Here is a 1,856-nt window from a genome sequence, read left to right on the forward strand (position 1 = left end):
TGGTTAATTGGTAGTGGCTTTCTGTACTTTATTGGCAGCTGATATGGATTTGGTTCAACTAGCCTTCCTTTCTTTTTGATACAAATGTCAACATGAAAGCTCCTGTCTGAATAAGAGTGCTTTAAACTTAGGTTGAAGGGATCTTCAGACTCAAACTTAAATTGAGTAGCTTCACTGAAATGGTGGGGATCTCCAGATGTGGATTCTGTATGTTGAGAGATCAATGTCTTAAGGCTTTCCAAATTTCTGAAGTCTTCTCTTTCCAGTTTAGTTACGGTTAAATGTTTTGGACTCGCAGATTTTATTACTTCTGCCCATTCATCTGGAGTGTACACTATTGGACGTCTGTTTCTTGCATACCGGTCAATGCGACCAAAATCACGATCACGGCCAAAATCACGATCGCAAGGTAGCATGGTGTGACCTACCACAGGGAAGTAATGCTGGACAATCAAATCTTTTGATAGCGACAAGGGACCTTTCCAAAGAAATAATAGTCCAATTCTTTGCTTGACCCTTGCAGTTGTCTGTGATTATGTGGAGACGTTTTGTCTGAGGATTAGTTATCTCCAAGAACTTCAATAAGCAGCTCCCAACCTCATCTGAACCCCGTCCTCCATCTTTCTCGCTACACAGAAACATATAGCCCTTATTTGATCCACAGTCGTGGATACCATAGTTGTATGTCCATATTTTCCTCTTGTAAAATGCTGGACCAACTGTTAGTTTAGGTGTGGGGAACGTTTGCTGCATGTCCATTGCTATCACATGATGCTCTTTCGAATGTTCTTTAGCCAGAGCAGTTAAAGACGCAATCATATTTTGTCCTCTGTCAGTCTTTTTGAGATGCAGTTCACATTGTTGTTTCTTTTCTGTGACATCTTCTGTACATAATTCTGGGTTATTTATTGCAATTAGAAATCCATCACATTGTGAACAGGTGTCACTTTTTTGTAGTTTGAAGCATATGTCAAATTCAGATACGAAAATTTCTCTGAATTTACTTTCAGATACTGCAGGAACTTGCTTTTCCTTGCAGTATTCTGAGTATTTATCTCGAAATAAGGAAGCAATTGTGAGATCACAATCCAAATACACTTGATTGACGTTCTGTTGCCTACTGTAATGACTGTTATATTTCGGTATGGCGTTGAGAAATTCTCTCACACTTTGTACAGCTTCATCTTGAAATTTGTGTGGGTAGTTTCCATGTTTTCCTGAAAGGAAAAAAAGTGAGCTTATATCCTCTTCCTAATAGAAATATTTGTATAGTACTCAGTTTGAGTACATCTCTAACTTACAGCACAGAGTAACATACAAACCTCTTCCATCTTCTTTTGGCACTGCAAATCCCTGCTTCATTATATGTTGCAAATTCCTCACTCTTCATGTATGTATCTGTAAGCTATGAACTCTTAGGAAAGCTTCCTTGCAGATCAAGACTTCTATTCTGCATACCATCACATTATAAGAAAATGTAACATCCCTGGATGATATTTTCTTGGAAGTCTTTTTTGGATAGCTTTGAAAGAAATTATGACAAATATAACAAAATGAAATAAATATACAAAATATTAAACCATTTGTATTTAAATAGTGAACAAACCACCTCTTTTTCGATTCCATTTTCAGGTAAGTATTCTGGGCATTAAAGTTTCCTATGTCCCAAAATGAATGAAAAATGTTTTCTTCCTCTCCAAGCAGTTTTGTGAAGCATTTATTTAAACAAATACAGGGACTTCCTGTAGTATCAGCCTGAACGGTCTTGTGGGTGTTTAAAGACTTATACTGCTGACCAGCATTTCGTCGACGTTTTACTTTATTTTTCTTCCACTGATCAATATTTCGCTTTCTTT

At 37.1% G+C, this 1,856-nt stretch overlaps 1 protein-coding gene across 1 annotated transcript; it reads right to left on the minus strand.

Annotated features, from left to right (window-relative positions):
- Positions 1–332: 332 nt before the first annotated feature.
- On the minus strand, positions 333–1,620 carry LOC126234464 (uncharacterized). Its single transcript, XM_049943156.1, has 2 exons — positions 1,323–1,620; positions 333–1,217 (listed from the first exon to the last, which is right to left on the minus strand). The coding sequence occupies exons 1-2, from the start codon at positions 1,360–1,362 to the stop codon at positions 397–399; spliced, it is 861 nt and encodes a 286-aa protein (XP_049799113.1). The 5' UTR covers positions 1,363–1,620; the 3' UTR covers positions 333–396.
- Between the last annotated feature and the right edge of the window lie 236 nt (positions 1,621–1,856).

This window comes from Schistocerca nitens, chromosome 2, assembly GCF_023898315.1.
Source record: "Schistocerca nitens isolate TAMUIC-IGC-003100 chromosome 2, iqSchNite1.1, whole genome shotgun sequence".
Classification (NCBI taxonomy): domain Eukaryota; kingdom Metazoa; phylum Arthropoda; class Insecta; order Orthoptera; family Acrididae; genus Schistocerca; species Schistocerca nitens.